General features: G+C 39.0%; 1 protein-coding gene across 26 annotated transcripts in view; it reads right to left on the bottom strand.

Annotated features, from left to right (window-relative positions):
* phldb1 (pleckstrin homology-like domain, family B, member 1) overlaps positions 1-19,294 on the bottom strand; it is an 89,023-nt gene that overhangs the window by 46,172 nt on the left and 23,557 nt on the right. For 25 of the 26 annotated variants that reach the window (XM_012966174.2, XM_031904873.1, NM_001130332.1 and 22 more), the window contains 2 exons: positions 15,712-15,835; positions 15,235-15,405 (listed from right to left, as the gene is read on the bottom strand). In XM_012966174.2, the coding sequence (XP_012821628.1) occupies positions 15,235-15,405; positions 15,712-15,835 (295 nt within the window). Of the gene's footprint in view, positions 1-2,388; positions 3,005-15,234; positions 15,406-15,711; positions 15,836-19,294 lie in introns of those variants that run through there. The other variant, XM_012966180.3, reaches the window with a different exon arrangement.

Here is a 19,294-nt window from a genome sequence, read left to right as displayed (position 1 = left end):
ATCAAAACAAATTGCATCAATATACACCCTCCATTATGTCCAATTTAGAGTACCTGCAGGTGCATTCATAAATTACCCCTATTATCTTCCATATTCATCCAAAATCAATTATACAGGGTACTGGCAGTATTTAGGAGGGAGGTAATTTTTATCTGTCTTTTTAAAATTCACATTCAGTTATATCATGTAACAGAAACAAACGTTTAATCCTTCAAGAATACCAACAAACCAAGCTTTAGATTTACAAGCAGTAATGGACAATAGAGTAGGTTAAATGTCTAAATCATTAATAACCCTAAGCAGAAATACTTTTGATGCAAGCTTGTTTAGGCCTTTGCAGTGATTTGCTGAGCTCTGAATAAATGATAAGTCAAGCACCACAGAATCAATTAGGTAAGGTGGAGTATACCATAGGTTTATGACACACGTGGCGGATTCACGACTTGCTGTTTAGAACTTATGCTTACCACAGATCATCAGAAAAATCAGGGACAATAATAATATAATAATCACACCTAGTATGGGGCTGCACTCATTGCCTGAAACTTCTAGAAGTGTCCCTGACTTTTCAGATCTACTAAGGTTATTTTATGTAAATATGTGTTAATTTAAGAGTTCAGCTGAGTTTAAATAAGGAGGTTTAATAGTTATATGCTAACATAAGTGTCATAAATTATGACTTTTTGACTGGTCACAGGTGCTAATACCAATGAAATCTGAAGCAAAGTCTGTTAACAGGTCTGCGATATTTTGGACATGTATAGTAGCCAGTCAACATAAAGTATCAAAAAGTAACATACCCACCAGCATTATACAAATCATGTAAAATGTCACTTTTTTTTACTCATGTAAAGCAGTAGTATCCTGTGACTCAGCCCAATGACACCACTGAGCTTCCTGAGAATCACAGCTCAGGCTGTTAAACACTGCTCTGCCCCATTGTTCATATTTAGAATCCGCCTGTCAGAGTCACTGAAACCTCTTGGCTAATTATAGGAAGTGTGTTCTAATACCTTGTGAGAAAGCAGCACCTCACATCACTTAAACCCTTATTCTGCCAGAAGGGACAGAAATTACATTGATATGGAACAGCGGGTCTATAAAGAAATAAAGAGGGTAAAAACATCATGGAGCATTTCATTTATTTCTGTTTGATTTATTTAAAGCGTGTAGCGTGCCTCTTAGTGAAAGAGCTAAGTAAGCTTTATAGGGTGTGGTATTATAAGAAGCAGGGAAAAGTTATAGAAGAGAAAATGCTGTGTGGTTTTACAGGTTACCGCCTTAAACTACAGTTCCTTTAGACTTTTTTCTGTCCTGGGGCTATGAAAATCCACCAAGGGAGATGTCTGGATTCTTGGCATGTGCTCGAGCTATGTCAGAATCAGTCATGGAGCACACTGAGTTATCATCACCATGAAAATGTGATGTCATTTTCAATTACATGTTTTAATTGGAGGAAGGGATCCAGACATTTATTTTGTTACCTTTCCCCCTACAGCTTTGTAAGACATATTTTTTTATGTACAAAACTGTAGCAGGGTCTATACTGGTATAAGCACTACTAGGTATATATCAAGATCTCCACAAATATAAATAACCACTACAATCCCCATCATCCTCTGCTATCCTTAATGCCATTGATAATAAACACATTACAGAGAGTCACTTATCATACTTATCATATCACTTTGTGAAATGACACACTTTTTACAGAATCCTCAAGTACAGAAGAGCTGACCGACATCCTTGCTTTAGTACCTCTTTTTACGCCTGCATAATTTAGTTTTATTAAGTGGTGGAAACTAGAATGAGTTATACACACTTACTGCGTAGGCCAAGAAAAAATAAATAGCCCATAGAAACTACCCAGATTCACAGCAGTAATCATCATCACGTTAGTTGATGATATTCAACAAAGGAGACTAATAGACAGAATTCCTCCCCAGCAATGGGATCCAGCAACGCAGAAGTTTGCTAATTAACTTCTAGTAACTGAACTATGTTACAAGGCTGCACCTATTAGCCTTGTTCTGCCTTGATATGGTAAAATGGCACTGATATTTACTTTGGGAGTTTTCTGTCTTTCCAGCCATCCCAGTGGCTGCCATAATCCTTACAGAAATCACATACCAACAATAAACTGAAAAGCTGTACCATTCTCACAGCTCTCAGTACAGGAAAAGCAAAAGCTATGATGGGTTCTTGGCATTTCAGTGGTGGGTGTTCTGTAAAGCAAAAGGCACATATACAATATAGCAGTGCACAATGCAGAGGGGTTACAACATTTATAAATATAGAATACTGAAAACCTTGAATATAAAGTTACCAGTAGAAGAATACATTATTATTTTCTTACGTTTTCCCTTTCTTTAGAAAAATGTGACTCACCCAAAATAAGCTAAGCTGTACTGCAAGTTCCAATGTACCAGGAGCTGTATGCCTGTATGTGCCAGTTTATGTCATTCAGCTTACAGCAAGTAAGGAATCCCTCAGTGAGTAACAGTGCGTATTGACCAACTGACCAGGTATATAGCTTTACCAGCTTTCTTCTATTTTCACTAGCCGATGCAACGTCCTTCACCCACTGTAGGTAAAGTTCTGCTTCCTTTAAGTATACCAGTTGTGCTATGTGCATTCGTTCTTCGGTGTATAATGCAATTTCAGTCCTCCATAAAACTCACGCTTGTCTTAATAAGGGCTCTGGTGTTGATTTGTTCATCAGCATCTATTCTGGTATACATACATGTACATCTCAGCTAGTAAATATATATATCCTTGTTTGTATGTGTGCCGGCTCCTGTCCTCCTCTCAACTCTGGGCTGGTTCAGGAATTAGTATGCCAGTTCAATGCTGGAGGTGAATGAAGGGGAGAGCTGGCCCTTTGCCTACTTGCCTGGCAAACTCTCCTTTCGTTTAAGGCTGTATATCCTGTGCCAGGTCAAATGGTCTCTATCCCTTTCTTTCTCCCTGCCCTCCCTTTCCAATTCTCTCCCCTCCCTTTCTCTCGCTCACTCCTTCCTTTCTTTCTCTGTGTCTCTTCCAGCAGCTGGCTACCATTCAGGGGGATGGGACATTCTCCTAGCCGGCTGCACAGCCAATCACATACATCCTTGCTTTCCACCCCTGGAAGAGTCAGGCAAGGGAGGGGGAATAGGCCACCAATCCCCCCTTTCTCCTATGCTCATTCAACCCCCACTCCTCCCATAAATCTGGCTGCTTCTGTGGGACTGTGATATCCTAGGTCCCTCTCATTCTTATCACCTTGTGACTGCCTTTGTGTGTTACAATGTTTTCCATGTGCTATTATTTCCACTGCACTATTTGTTTTCGCTTTCCTTTTTATTGTGATTTTTTCTTCCTTCCCATTTTTATTATGATTTCCTTTCTTTCCTGTTTCATTCTGCACTGGGTTGGCAACTCACTCCTTTAAATAAAGGCACTTATAAAATGTAGAGTTCAGGACTGTACTAAAACCTATGTAGCCCTTATAAGGAATTGTCCATATTTAGAGGCAGGATTTGGGCACCCAGCTGCTCCCTCCTCCTCTCTCACAATGTAAGTTCACCTACACATATATCCAACCTATTGTTCCTCGCTCCCTTAGGGGGTCCCCACGGAAAACAACTTCTCTGTCACTCTTTGTCTTACTCTGTTTACCTTGCTTTTTTCCACCCCGCCTCTACTCTTTTCCATTTCTTTTCTTGTCTATCATTGTAAACAGGGAAGGGCAAGAAGAGGTTATAGTAATCAAATAGTATTTAACATGTGGCTCTCCAGTTATGGTTGGACTACAACTCCCAGTATTCCCAGAGCCCAATTGTTTTCATATTTTTACAAGGTGTCTAAAATGTGTCACACTAAAGATATAGAGAGATTTGCTAAACATTGAAAAAATCCTCTTCTACAGAAAGTACATAAATAACATGGGAATTTTCTGCATGTCACTGGGACTCCTTACAAAACAGTGGTGCAGGGCTAAGTACCCACTTAATGTGGACCATTTTCAACTGAATAAATTTATATATTAAAGCAGAGGTATATACCATTTTATATACATACAAAGATGCTTGTTTAATACCCCTATATATCCAGTCTTGTTAATCAAAACAATAGAAGAATGTTTAGAAAAAGCTAGAAATCAAGAGCTTTCACATTATTATTATTATTAACATTTATTTATATAGCGCTAACATATTCCGCAGCGCTGTACAATAAGTGGGTTTCATACATTGGACATACAGAGTAACATATAAAGCAATCAATAACCGATACAAGAGGTGAAGAGAGCCCTGCCCAAAAGAGCTTACAATCTACAAGTAGAAAGGGTTGAGACACAAGGTGTGGGAATGGGCATGACCAGAGTTGTGGCACAGGGTAGATTAGGGTAAGATTATCTAAATAAATGTGTTTTAGAGATTTCTTGAAGGCAGAGAGATAGGGAGAAAGTCTGACAGTTTGTGGGAGTGAATCATGCTGATTGAAAAGTATGTAAACTGCTTTTGGGATAGAGAAAAGTTACACAGGCTAACAAGCATAGCTGAAGAATAATAAAGGTTTAGGGAAGAGTAGCTATATATAAGTGTATATTTATGAGCTCTTCCAAGTCATCTATTAGTAGCAACCCAAAACATACCATTCATCCTCTTCCACTGCAAGCAAGGGAATTTGGTGGGCTTCTTTCCTCAAGATTACCTCTCTAACCTATCCCTGCTGAAAACACCAAGGGGGATATTTACTAATCCACGAACACTCCAAGCGTATTTTCGGCGACTTTTTCGTACTTTTTGCAACTTTTTCGTACTTTGCGACAAAATTTGTGCGACAAAATCGTATTGTTGCGCCGAGTGCAAAAGTTTCGGATTCATTCAAGCTTCGTTATCGTGACTTTCCTTGGGCCAGGTTGGAGATGCAGAGTGCCATTGATTCCTATGCAACGCTTCCAAAATCATGCACAGAAGGATCAAAGTTGGAAAGGTTTTCCCGCTGTTTACAATCGTTCGGTACGAAAATTTTGGATCGCCAATACAATATTATCGTGACTAATACAATTTTTTGTAGGCATTTTTGTGATATTTCTGATCTTCAGAAATTATCGTATCCAATCCGAATTCGGGATTCGAACTCGTGTTTTCATGAATGTGCCCCTTAGTCATTGGTGTGAAACACTGGTAGGCTATGAATTGCTTTGTATGTTCCTAATACTAGCCATAGAATTTGGTAAGTGCCCTCTATTTTGGGTTAAAAAAGGGTATATTTTATCTTCCCTTTTCCCTTGTTCTTTCTCATTTTACGAAACGTATCTTGCACTGTACCACCCAGTTGTTACCCTTTATAATTCTATCTTAGTCTTGTTTACTTCATCTATAAGATTTGCTGAGTGATTTTATAGCATTATTCAGACTCTAATCTCTTGTATCTTTTTCCACATCTTATTACTTCTCTTCATTCCTTCCTCTCTTATACTATACTGTCTCTGTCTTTCTCCCAGACTCCCTCTGGTAATTATAGCTTTGCTAAGTGATGGTTATACATAGTAACATGACAGTGAAATCCAGGATATTTCAGATGCATTTTTAACCCTGCAACCATATCCCTCTGTGCACTGAGCACCACCATTCCCACTGCCAAAAAAATACTTTAGCAACTGCACAGCATGGTTACAGGTAATACCGAAAAAAGAAAGTCTTCATCCTCATTTATAGATGCAAGTGCAATCTACTAAAATAGATGCAAATCACCATTTTGTTAACCTATAAAGCAGTGTTTTCCCAGAACTCCATCATCATTACAGGTACCCAAAACAACAACATGCTCAGTAACTTGTTTTTAATTCACCAATGTGAATGCAGCAAATGACCTCTTTGGTAAATCACACAGGTTTTACTAATTTTGTATGCAAAATGTGTCACTTCTGGCACACTGCATCAGTAGGGGTAAGACAGTTGTGTGTGTAGGTACAAAACACTTTGGAACTCTGGAAGTACCACCATTTATTTAGCAATTTTCATTTGGCGATTCTTTAATGATAGCACATTAAAAAAAAGTGGAACAACTTGGAGCTAATCAGATTGAAATATCTAAAATCCAATGTTTGATAGTACTGATTCAACTGTGCCACTATAATGGCATTTCATGATGTATTCATGTATGATAGAACCAGAATGTGATATGGTTTGTATTTTTTTAAGTTGCTACTTAAATGCCTATAAAAGCATATACAGAACAAATAAATCACACTCAGCCCTATCATGTGCCTTACATCGAACATTATAGAAGCAACACCTTATACAACACAGATCACTAACAACATCATAACACTAAAAATTATATTTACTGAAAACAGGGGGGGAAAGGTGGAAAGTAAAAAACATGTCTAAAGGTGCCCATACACGTAGCAATAATGATCTTTCCAGCGACCATAGGTCGCAGGAAAGATCATTCCCACCCTCCATTGATGTTCAGGGCTGAATCGTCAGATATGGAGGTAGAAATAATAAGAATTACCTGCCGATTCAGCTTCAAACGTAGATTTTGTTTGGGTGCCTTCAAAATCTTTTAACCCATTCAACAAGACGACCGATATCCGCAACCTTTGCGATAATGTTCATCTCATTGAGCCGCACTGAATTTGGTGCGTGTATGGCAAGCTTTAAACTCACCAATATAGTAAAACATCTTAAATCAGTAGCCTTATTCTACATTACGAAAGCGTTTAGGCCCAACTTGGGAAAGCAAACCTTACCATTTTTCACCTTCCTGGCCTCACCTTAGGAGGTATCAGTATCCAGAATGCTTGGGACCTAGGGCTTTCCGTAATAGGATTGTTTTGCCTCCAATAAGGATCAATTATATCTTACTTGGGATCAAGTAAAAGCTACTGTCTTATTATTACAAAGGAAAAGGAAATCATTTTTAAAAATTAGAATAATATGATTAAAATGAAGTCTATGGGAGATGGCCTTCCCATAATTCAGAGCTATCTGGATAACAGGTTTCCAGATAATGGATCCCATACCTGTACTGCGAAGCACGATATCCTTTTATAAATACATTCAAAATAATAGTGACACATTCTGAAGTAGTTACTGTCTGCGTTCTTTACAGTAAAAACCACTCATTTTTAATATCTTTCTGATTCAAGGGCATGCACACCCATGTGTTTTTTCTCACCATACGGATCTCATATGAACTGGGAAAAGCAACTCATCCTGCACATGCATGTTCAAACAAAACTTTCCATTCACATCTGGTATTCTCCACACTTTTTTCTTCTTTTAAACAGCCAATTTTTCACTCTCAAAAGAGCAACTTTAAAAATTACCCCTCAAAGCAGATTTTTCTTTCAAACGAGGCCAACTTATGTCACTCAAGTTAATATGGATTCATACAACCAGTCTGTAACCCTCCAGCTGTTCTTAATTCCCACCAACCCCCAAATTCTAATGGATATTTGTTTATTCTGATAGCTGTAGTTGCACATCCACTTTATAGCACATCATCCATATTATAGGACGTTATTCAGGCGAGGTTGAATATGAATATAACAGTATGGATTGTGAAAAGATGACTAAGTTTGGGGGAGAGGACATTTGCTACAAATAGGTGACAGTATCAAACCTTTTGATTCAAACTGCACCATGATCCCGCTGCATTCTGGGTAACAGAATGAGGCTGGGGAATCAGACAGCCATGTGTTGAATTTAGCTGTATCAGAATCCTACAAATAGAAACATCCCTCTGTCTGGAAAAAAAACTCTCATGAAATGTGGGGAAAAAATAGGACAAAACATTTTTACACAGTGATCAAGTAGAGGCAGGACCCGTTTCTAACAATGCTGCATAACCTATTTTTTTATTGAAATAACCAAAACATTTGAGACATTTATTATTTAAAAACCTAAAACAAATTCTGAAGAACCCATTAACAAATGTATACTATTTACTACACAAGAAGTATCCTAGTGAGAACTTGGCAAAAATGTTAATAATTCTCACATGAAAAATTGAACGATCAGAATTTGTAGAGCAAAATAAGCAGCACCAACAACAGTAAAATAATGTAACCACTAGAAAGAACAGCATTACCATTAACTAAGGCTTTCTAAGGAATGGGGAATCGAACTTAACTGTTGATGAATATTGTCTAATACACTGGAAATTGATTGTGCTGATGTGAGGTTTTCAATGCTCATTCAATGAACAGGGTTTTTACTCTTGTACACTTGTTTTTGTTATTTCTTGAACTAAACAGGGCAAAATCTGAAACTGAAACTTGTAAAATTTAACTTCCTAACTTGTATGATCACATTCACTACAGATCAGCAATCCACTGAGAAGCTCTTTGTATAATGAGCTGTTCCTTGTCTCACAGCCGAATAGGCTGCAGTTGGGAAAAGGGAGGGTTTTTTGTACAAAGGAATTCTTAGTGGACTGCTGATTTGTTTTGAATGTGCTCATCCGAGTCAGAAAAAAGCATGTTACTATACTTTCAATTTCAGGTTTTGACCTGTTTAGTGCAATAACAATAGATGTTTCCTAAATAAAGTAGGCAAAAATTATAAGGCACAAATCTAACTAAATAAACCAATATTGCATAATGGCCCTGCTTTATGTCAACAGGGCTGCTGCCTCTTGGATGAAGTGACTAAGGTTATAGCCTCAATGCTCCCCAGTCTTATAATCAGTAATCCTTAAGGCATGTTAACCCCAAAAATAATGTTTTGCATAATGAAAGAAAACATAATTCTAAGCAACTTTCCAATATGAAATAATTAAAAATTTGTAGCGCTTTAAACGTTATTTGTAAATGTAATTGCTATTGAAAGCAGCATTTTCTGAACTCCTGGTTGTTACATTTTAAACAATGTTGCAAAGGTCTTGCTTCTTCAGCAATACAGGTCTGTCAGTCTGCTGCCTTGTGTTACAATGTTTCAACAGTCTGAGCCACCAGGGCAGAGAATAGAAAAGGACAGGCAAGCACTGCTTCAAATAGCATTAAAAATACAAATAACTCAAAAACCATTACAAACATGTAATAAATGTATATTGCAAAGCTGCTTAGAATTTTGGTTTCTTTTATTAGGCAAAAAATTATATTTTGAGTTGCCTTGTCCTTTAAGCATAGCTCTACTTATCCATTACTTCCAGAAAATGTTGCCTCTAATTCCTTCTTGCCTGTGTGTGCAAAAAGTTTATTTTGTGCACATTTTAAACTTGCACATTTTTGAAAAACGTGTGCTCAGGTCAGAATGGATGTAACACTTTTGTTTCTATACAAAATTCTTTGTGTGCATCAAAATTTGTTGTATGTACTGGCCTCCACCTTTAAGGGAACATTGCTTCTAGGGTACTGCAGTGATTCAGGCTGTTGGCTACTGCATGTGCATGCATAATGAGTATACCACAGGCAACACTATGCTTAATGCCGGACTTGGAGTAGGAGGACTGTGTGCAAAAAACTACAGTGGAACCTGTGTTCTGCTGCTATGGATATATTCCAGCATCCATCTTTATCAGATGTCAACTAAGTTTAATTTTGCTGGGTTTAATAGCTTAAATCAAGACTCAATAAGTGCCATCTAAATAGGGCACATTTGGCCATATTAGGCCAGATTCTGTTTTCCAGATACAATACTAGCAGCACGGCACACAAACTGTATGTAACTGGTATGTCACAGAATGAGTACATTATGTACTCATCTTAACAAGTACACTGCCAGAGGAAACAGTGCTTTTCACTGTGATATTCTACATACAATTCATTCAGTTACCATCTCTCTCAGTAGTGTTTTGTTTTTTTAAATCACGTTGAGATTTTTTTCTAACCCAATAGATATCAGGCTGATTTTCAGCCAGATATTAGTCGGACAGACCATTGGCCATTCCCTTGTAAGGCTAATAACCTGTCACTTGGTATAGCTACCTTTAGTCTAATGTTGGGAATTATTAAACTGGTGGGGTGTCACTGGGTAGCAAGCAGCAAAGCAACCAGGTCTGTCTTAAGAAAGAGACACAATTGTATCCATGGCATACCAAGAACATAAAACTGTTTAGCCTATTCATGATTGCATGTAAAGTTCAATTAAATTATTTATTTTCAGTCATAGAAACCAAATATCTCCCCAGGATAAAATTCACAATAGAAAATTTATACGGCTTTTATGTTTTATACTGTCACATCTGCCCTGGTATGCTGGGGGCACAAACAAAAGGGTGCGCAGATCAAGAGAGGAAAGCACTCCATAAAGGATCAATTTGTACATCTAAAAATATTCCTTTGATTATTAAATAAAAATATGAATATTTGCCTTGGCGTTTTACATGCCTATGGAAGAGGAGATTTCTTGCTGTCAATAAAGCACTCCCTCTGTTTCCTCTACCAGAGGTGTAGGCCAATAGAACCCACAATCTGGTTGGGGGAAACCATACTATTGCTTTAAAAAATTGTGTGGCCGCACTGGGAGGGAGCTTCCAAAGTTGGAGACCATGTTTCCTCACACGCATGTGCTCACTTACAGCACCTCCCAGATCACAATGATGTGCATAATTGGACATCTGGGACATTAAGCTTAATTTACATGCCTGTGTCCCAGAATAACCCTGACACAGAAATAGCTGGGGGCAATTTTTCCAATAGGAGTGTGGGCTCAATTATTATTGGTGTCCTTTAAAGCTTCTCTCTTTGGTGTTTAGTCAAGCAGCTCAGTAATCCGGGTGCAGACATTGAACTATTACAATGTACTACATTACTGATGCATTTCTCAGCAGCATCTGTGTTCAGTAGGGCCAAAGAAATGTATCTACTAATATAGCGAATTAAAACAGTTTATAGAGTCATAAAAACCCTCCACTCCACAGTACTGCTCCAGGAAACAAGAGAAGGTGAAAAATGACTCTTAAATATTTAAAAAAACAGTAAAAAAAATAAAAAAGAAATTGAAAAATCTTTATTTCTAGTGTACTACCTGAAAAAACTAAATGGAAAAAAGTGTTTAGAACAACCCCTTTAATTAATCCAAAAAAATTACACCATCTTTTTCTTATTTTTGCAAATTTTCATTTTGCTAACTCAGTATATTTACATATTGACCTCCTTCTGCTGAGAGCAAACTGAGATGCAAGGTAAGACAGGTATTCTCTGAACCCAAATTAAGAGAAACATCAAAAAGGATTCAATGTTGTAATAGGAAACACAATCATTCTTCTGCTGAAGTAATTTAGATCTCATATCACTGAAAGGGTTAAAAATAACTTCCAGCTTTGCTGTGGCTATACTGTGGTCAGTCTTTCCACATCCTGTTTAGACCCATCCTGCCCCCCCCCCCCCCACCACCAAGGCTTGTCTGCTACTCACTCCCAACCCCCCAGGAAACTCCCCACTCTGTCTACCCTGCAGGCATTAAAAAGTTTAACGCTTTCCCTTCCAGTAGTAAACAAACCTATTGCATACTTGTCAAAAAGTAATACAAATTTTCCTTTCATATGCAACCCCACTGGGGTCCCAGGAAAAGATTCTATATACTGTGCTTGTGTTTTATGTTAAAATAAGTAAATACACAACACAAAGCTCTATATTAACCCTGGTAAATATTGTTACATTTTTGTTTAATTCATGATAGAAGGATCAAACTACAAATAATTAAATACTTTTGTACTAAGCTTCAGGGCCACCACCACTTACACAGTGCTGAGGCAGGCAAAGAGAAAGGGCATGTCCCACTGCAACTTGGCTGTCACCGAGAAATTTCCAAGTGGCTTTACCTCCCATAAAAGAAAATTAACTAATCCCCTACACCGGACAGCAGTTTCAACAAGGCACATTACTTTCAAATTAAAGGAAAGGTTTAATTACTGGGGAATGACAATTTGTCAGGGAGATTTGCTGGTCATGGTTAATCCTCCTCTACAACTGGGCACCAGATCTTCCAAAAAAAAAAAAACCTTCCATAGCTTAACATTAAGATCGCCGCAAGTAAAACCTATTACTGGCAGCGATCTGGCTTAACCGCAGGAAAATGCCTCCCTTCATATTTTCCCGCAGTTAAGTCAGATGGCTGCAAGTAATAGATTTTACTTGGGGCAATCTTAATGTTATGCTATATAAGGTCTTTTTCAGGATTTGACGCCCGCGGTAGCAAAATGGTCACAATCTCCACACGTGCCATCACCCTTAGACCCCAAGCCAGTTCTGCCCTTCACTGATCAATGCACCAGGATGGGGTACTATTTTACTACCCCATCCTGCTTTCAGTATCTTGTAAGCTGGTCATACAAATAATGATCCATCTTTCCCCGATATGTCCACTCTGAGCTGAGCGATATTTGGCTGATTTGATTATTTGGCCATGGAGAGAACCATCATCAACGAGCCAGAAGGACTGAGTCAGCAGATTTTATGGGGCACTGTATAACCACCAACATTTATTCTTAGCTGCTGCTGTGGGTTATGTGCATGCGTGTCAAAACCTATGGCTTTCAATTTCTAAGTACCAATTTTGCTCTATTGAGCTTGTGCAATGCTCAGGGCAGTGCAAGGATTGAAATGGTGACACAGGGCTCCCTAGAATAGTACCCTGGGTCAGTGCATTTTTTAGGGAGGGTGGGGGCGAGGTGGCCGGCCGGGTTGCGTAGGGTGCCTGGCCGACTTGGCCTACCTCTGGTAGAAATATAGCAGCTCCCAGTAGATATCAGAATAGTGCTCAATAGTAAGAAATCCAAGTCCAGCTTGGGACAATAGGTTATCTTAAAGCAGTTCTAATGTGTAGCGCTGGCTCCTTCTGAAAGCTCAGAATCAGGCACAATGCACTAAGATGGCTGCCTACACACCAATATTATAACTAAAAAAAAGACATTTGTTGGTTCAAGAATAAAATTTTAGAGTTTGTAAACTAGGTAGAGTGAATAAATTTTCATGTAAACAGTGTTATTTAGAAATAAAAAGTATACCATAAAATTCATAACAGTATCCCTTGTTGTTTGTTACATACACCATAAAAATCATGGCAGTATCCCTTGTTGGTTGTTACATACACCAAAATATATGCCGGACAAATAAGTTATTCTGTATTCAAGCATGTATGTACAGCTAGTTTAATCTACAATAACCAGTTAGCAATTAGTTCTTAGTTAACACCAATGGCTAGTGGTAACAAAATACTCTAATTAGCATAAAAAAAGCTGAATAACAGCACTGGAAAAGCAACCCAAGGACTATTCCTGAAATTTCCTGGCCATTGTACCTGCCATGACTTGTCAAGAGATTGTTGCCAAAAACACTGCAACCAAATATTGTGCTTTGCATGTTAAACTGGCTTCATAATTGAAACCCTAATTTTAATTCATTTGAAGTATTGCAAAATTCAAGGGCATGGGATTACTCCACATTACAAAAAAATACCTGTGAGGTGAATGTTATTGCAATATATTCTAAAGTGAGATGAGATTATTTTTGGATGATTCTGATTCCTAGGGGGAGATTTACAAAGACCCGAGCGCTCAGAGCGTTCATGCGAACGCTCCGAGCGTATTTTAGCTGATTTTTTTGCGCTCACGCGACTTTTCCGCGTGGCGCACGATTTTTCTGAGTGCCCGCGCGAAAAATTCGGACAGGCTCTGCCGCTGTTTGCAATGGTTTGGTACGAAATTTCCGTGACTTTCGGAACGCCAATATGATATTATCGTGACCAATACGATTTTTTCGCAATCATTTTTGTGATATTTGCGATCTTCAGAAATTTTCGTTTCCAATCCGAATTTTTCCCATTCGGGATTTGAACTCGTGTTTTGATAAATCTGCCCCCTAGTGACTGAAAATGACTTGCTAATTTTACAGGCATTGGGGCCGTTTCACTAAAGGCCAAAAAAACGAGCGATATTTATAGCATGCGTTAAAATATTATCACTTCTTATATTTTGAGAATTAACGATCGATTCACTAAAAGGACACTTGTCTGAATTAAGAAGCAATGTTATTGTTGTTATTTATCTGGCAATGACATATTTTTAAGCGTTATTTTAAAGCATGCAATATATCGGTACTTAATTATCGAACACTTTTTAACGCATAAAACTATGCGTTAAGTGTTAACGACCTTTAGTGAATCGGCCCCTTTGAGAATAAAATGTGAAATTTTAGGTTAATACATTTCTTGGCAAAACTGCCTCACCAAATTGCAGTTACAGCTCATTCTGAGGGTCATGAAACAAAAAATGTACAGTACTACTGTTTTGTGTACCACATATGGCCTGAAGGTATTTCTCCTTGCAGTCTTACTCTGGAATAGCATCACCTCATTTAAAGATAATTCTTTTTGGCAAAGGTTTGCAAAAAAAAATAACTTCTTCCTTGGTGATTAAAGAGACTAAAAGACAACGCTGGTAATGTACTAGGCTCACAAGCATAAAAATAGAGTAACCGGCTTGTTTCCTATTTGTTTATGCCCACTCATATTTGCTTCAAATTTTAAGAGCACAAACATGTTGCTAACTCTGCTTTGTGCATAGTTCCAACATTTATGCTGCAGCTCTCTAGCTCTGAAAAAAACGGAATGAATTCCAACTAGACTGTTTGTAAACATGCAGGCAACACAAATGGTCAATAGACATTGTCACTTCCAGAAATATTGCAGCAAAATGGTGTTTGGTGCCATGTGAAGTAATCGAAACCCAAGAAGCACGCAAGAAAGCAGACTTCTTCACATGGCTCAATGGTCAATAGGCACTGTCACCTCAAGAAATATTTGCAGCAAAATGGTATTTGGTGTTATGGGAAGTAATTGAAACCCAGGGAGCATGCAAGGAAGCAGACTATATACAATGCATTTGTTCATGTTCAGACTTTCTACTCCACCCTAACCTGCAACAGATTTCCCTTAAAGGACATGTAAAGCCTACAATGTATATCAGTTGGGCAGGTCTCCCCACCCAAATGGCATAATTTGTACTGCATATATCCCCTTGGTTTGCCAACACCATCACATTTTCCTAAAGCAAAAAGCAGCGGCGCGCATATGCCATCCCACCGGCGATTTACATTCTGCCTGGTGGGATGGCATTTCGTGGAGATTAGTTGCCCGCGACAAGGGAGATTTGTCGTAGGCGACTAGTCTCCCCGTGTGCCAGAGCCCTTATTAATGCTCTTGTAGATTAAATGTTTCTGTGATAACAGTAGGCATTTAATCTGCCCTTAACACATTTGATGTTTAAACTCCTTGATGCACAAAGAATGAACCTCACCTTGAGTGAGACGTGTCGGTTGGGTGATGAGCAGTCCATCGATGGCACAAGGATTTCCACATGGGTATAGGGTGAGGTTTCCTCTGATGTTTTCAATGTAGCAATGTTCTGCAGCAATGCCAGGTCCCTGCAGGGGAATGTCCTTAGATGCATGACCCAGGGTTGTCCTTCCTTAGGTAGAAGAAGTAATGTCATACAAAACAAAAATCGATATATGGAGCAACTTGAGGAAGCATAAATATGTGTACAGTATTAAAAGATGATGACATTTTGAAATAAAACTGTAGGAATGAAAACAGGCTTTTATTGTGCTATTCTATACAAAGAGTAACGGAACATGATTTTAGCTCTTAATTGGACTGCAAGTAAGGTTGGAGATATTTTTTCTTACTTGATGACAGATAGAGTAAAGAATATTTTTTTATATACTTAGTGCAGGTATATCTGATTCCTGGGCAATACTGTAGAAAGAATTACCTTCTTCCAGTGGTAGTAGGGTGATTGCAGTGCTGAGTCGTCCACTTCCCAGGCTGACAAGATGAGGTTTTTCTGTCTGCACCCTAAGACTTTTTCCTGTATCTATGAGATCCAATGGTGTGCTCTGTTTGCAAGTCAAAAAACCATATTGCAAGTCATGGAGCAAAAGTAACTGTACAGATCACAATAAGTAACCATATTTCATTGCTTTTAAGCATACAGTAAAATTTAAAACCCATATTCCGTAACTCATGTTTGCCTCATTTAGAGTAACTGGTTATCCTAACTGGAGCCCCTACAGACTAAAATCACCTGACAAGTGGTAGTGTCAGTGTTTATCAGGCAGTTTCAATGTTCAGCAAGTTCATTGGGTGTGGTTTGAGGCAATTTGAGGCTAATAACATAAGGGGCACATACAGAGTACAGAATGTTCCCTTCTGGCTAGGCCATACTGTGGTAAGTGTGGCTCCAGGTGGTATAGATTAATTAATTGGCTCACACTGGAGACAGAAGTACAGTACTCTATACTGTTCTAAAGCTGTTCCTACATATAGTTAGAGTCAGCAATCAGATCATATAGAGGTCTTAGGGGGGCCTATTGAGCGATGGATTTTTAAACCTGCACAATAGAATCCCATTATCCAGAAAGTTCTGAATTACGGAAAGTCCACCTCCCATTGACTCCATTTTAATCTAATTATTCAGAATTTTAAAACCCTTTTTTAAAACCCTTTTCTCTGTAGTAATAAAACAGTACCTTGTAATTGATATATAATTGATATAATAAGATATAAATAATCCTTATTGGATGCAAAACAATTCCATTGGTTTAATTCATGTTTTACTGATTTTTTAATAGACTTAAGGTATGAAGATCCAAATTACGGAAAGACCCCTTACACGGAATACCCTTGGTCCCGAGAATTCTGGATAATGGGTCCTATACCTGTATATATATATAATAGTCCATAAAGTGCACACCATTTGCAGCAACAAAACCTGGGTGCTAGTACCAAAAGTGGTATCAGTGGTTTGTAATGTCCCTAATTTTGGTTCTCCTGCAAGTGGGTTTCAGCAAAAGTAAGTGCCCTTGTACCCGTTGGCTAACTGTCGGCCTATTGAGTGCAGCCAGGCAACATGGTCCATTGAGTGCATCCAGATGTGTATGACCGCACAAAGTCTCTGTTTGAGGGTCCTGGGAGCACTGAGGGTGGTCCAAGTTTGGGTTCCAAGTTAACCCCCATAACTGTGCAGTAATTGTTGCCTTGGGAATAATAAGTGGCTTGGCCCTATGTTACATGCCAGTTTTTCGGTTACCTACACAGAGTACACTGGGCCTAACTAGGGATAGGCTTGCCTTTGTTTCCCTATGACTGGGCATTGGTTGGCGGTGTTTCCCACCAGCAACACGAGTGGTTGTTATGCACGCGGTGCCTAGCAATGACACACAGCTTGGGTTCATTACAGATGCTGGGTGCATATGCACATCCACCAATACAGGACTAACCACATGGGATGTTTGGTGCCACAGGCGGTTACACTGAAGGGGCACAATCCATACAAAGATGGTCAGTAAACGGTTCCCTTCGGCCTTTTTCAGTCTGTTGTTTTTCCTCTTATTTCTTTTTTCTCATTCTTTTGTTTTTACTTTGGTGTTGCACTGGTTGGTTTCGTCCTGAACTGCTCTGTCTAGGCATTACCTGATTTTAACCTGGACTCATTCAGGTGATTTCATTTATAATAGTCACATTATTTGTTTACATGTGGGAGTCAGCCTTTTGTTGCCTTAGCTACTTGTTTTGCCGCCAAAACTTCTCTAGAGTGTTTAAATAGATGTGGGGGGAGGGAGTGCAGTGTTTGTTTTTCACTCCAGATGAAGGTTTCTGTGTGAAACAAAAACGTTGAGTAATAAACCTTTCTATTTTTGTGTTTACATTTTGCTCACAATTCTTTAAATCCTAGGAGTGCAGTCCTTGTTCCAGTACTGTACATATACAGTCATGGCCAAAATTGTTGGCACCCCAGAAATTTTTCCAGAAAATCAAGTATTTCCCACAGAAAAGTATTGCAGTAACACATGTATTGCTATACACATGTTTATTCCCTTTATGTGTATTGGAACAAAACAAAAAAAAGGGAAGAAAAAAAGCAAATTGGACATAATGTCACACAAAACTCCAAAAAATGGGATGGACAAAATTATTGGCACCCGTAACTTAATATTTGGTTACACACCCTTTGGAAAAAATAACTGAAATCAGTCGCTTCCTATAACCATCAATAAGCTTCTTACACCCCTCACTGGGAATTTTGGACCACTCTTCCTTTGCAAACTGCTCCAGGTCTCTCTTATTGGAAGGGCCTTTTCCCAACAGCAATTTTAAGATCTCTCCACAGATGTTCAATGGGATTTCGATCTGGACTCGTTGCTGGCCACTTCAGAACTCTCCAGCGCTTTGTTGCCATCCATTTCTGGGTGCTTTTTGACGTATGTTTGGTGTCATTGTCCTGCTGGAAGACCCAAGATCTTGGACGCAAACCCAGATTTCTGACACTGGGCTCTACAGTGCGAGCCAAAATCCTTTGGTAATCCTCAGATTTCATGATGCCTTGCACACATTCAAGGCACCCAGTGCCAGAGGCAGCAAAACAACCCCAAAACATCATTGAACCTCCACCATATTTCACTGTAGGTACTGTAGGTTCTTTTCTTTGTAGGCCTCATTCTGTTTTCGGTTAACAGTAGAATGATGTGCTTTACCAAAAGACCAAATCTTGGTCTCATCTGTCTACAAGACGTTTTCCTAGAAGGATTGTGGCTTACTCAAGTACATTTTGGCAAACTGTAGTCTTGCTTTTTTATGTCTCTGTGTCAGCAGTAGGGTCCTCCTGGGTCTCCTGCCATAGCGTTTCATTTCATTTAAATGTCGACGGATAGTTCGCGCTGACACTGATGCTCCCTGAGCCTGCGGGACAGCTTGAATTTCTTTGGAAATTGTTTGGGGCTGCTTATCCACCATCCAGACTATGCTGCGTTGCAACTTTTCATGAATTTTTCACTTGCATTCACGCCCAGGAAGATTAGCTACAGTGCCATGGGTTGCAAACTTCTTGATATGTCTATGAAGATTTTCATTCATCCAGGTCATGGTATATCTAGTATAAATAAATTTGAAGCAACTGGACTTGTATAGTACCGTATTTTTCGGACCATAAGACGCACCGGACCATAAGACGCACCAGTTTTTAGAGAAGGGAAATGAAGAAAAAAAGATTCTGAAACAAATAGTGTCCTAAAATATTTTATGTGCATTAAAACCCAACCTGTACCAGCAGCACCCAACATATTGCCCCCCCATCTGTACCAGCAGCAGCAATCAGGAATTGCCCCCATTTCCTGTAAAAGCAGCCTACCTGCTCAGGCCTCAGGATGGTTTTCCGCGCCGCACCACAGCGCCTCTGTCACTCTGGCTGCCTTAGTTTGATATAGCCTACAGATATACTTTAAGAAAAGGTTTTTTACTTGCCCGTGTGGTCTCCGTGCAGGGCCCTCCTCTATTTACCGGCGCTTAGCTTTGGCGCT

Source organism: Xenopus tropicalis, chromosome 7, assembly GCF_000004195.4.
Source record: "Xenopus tropicalis strain Nigerian chromosome 7, UCB_Xtro_10.0, whole genome shotgun sequence".
Lineage (NCBI taxonomy): Eukaryota > Metazoa > Chordata > Amphibia > Anura > Pipidae > Xenopus > Xenopus tropicalis.
The sequence above is the reverse complement of the archived record's forward strand: the minus strand, read 5'-3'. Positions and strand labels throughout refer to the sequence as shown.